Below are 281 nucleotides of genomic sequence, written 5' to 3'. Positions count from 1 at the left end.
ACAGCACTATGACCTCCATGTACAGTCTGTTCTCCTTCACCAGCCCGGCGGTGAAGCGGTTGCTGGGCTGGAAGCAGGGCGACGAGGAGGAAAAATGGGCGGAAAAGGCTGTGGACGCCCTGGTGAAGAAACTAAAGAAGAAAAAGGGTGCCATGGAGGACTTGGAGAAGGCCCTCAGCAGCCCTGGACAACCCAGCAAATGTGTGACCATCCCCCGGTCGCTGGACGGGCGGCTGCAGGTGTCCCACAGGAAAGGCCTTCCTCATGTCATCTACTGCCGT

The 281-nt window shown here is 58.4% G+C and overlaps 1 protein-coding gene across 1 annotated transcript in view; it reads left to right on the top strand.

Annotated features, from left to right (window-relative positions):
- Positions 1-7: 7 nt before the first annotated feature.
- Positions 8-281, top strand: part of LOC107717391 (mothers against decapentaplegic homolog 5-like) — a 15,713-nt gene continuing 15,439 nt past the window's right edge. The window contains exon 1 of the mRNA XM_016524122.1: positions 8-279. Within this exon, the coding sequence (XP_016379608.1) occupies positions 9-279 (271 nt within the window). The 5' untranslated portion in view covers position 8. The remainder of the gene's footprint in view (positions 280-281) is intronic.

The sequence above is a fragment of the Sinocyclocheilus rhinocerous genome, unplaced genomic scaffold (assembly GCF_001515625.1).
Source record: "Sinocyclocheilus rhinocerous isolate Xijiao unplaced genomic scaffold, SAMN03320098_v1.1 scaffold1054, whole genome shotgun sequence".
Taxonomy (NCBI): Eukaryota; Metazoa; Chordata; class Actinopteri; order Cypriniformes; family Cyprinidae; genus Sinocyclocheilus; species Sinocyclocheilus rhinocerous.
This window is presented reverse-complemented; position numbering and strand designations above follow the sequence as displayed.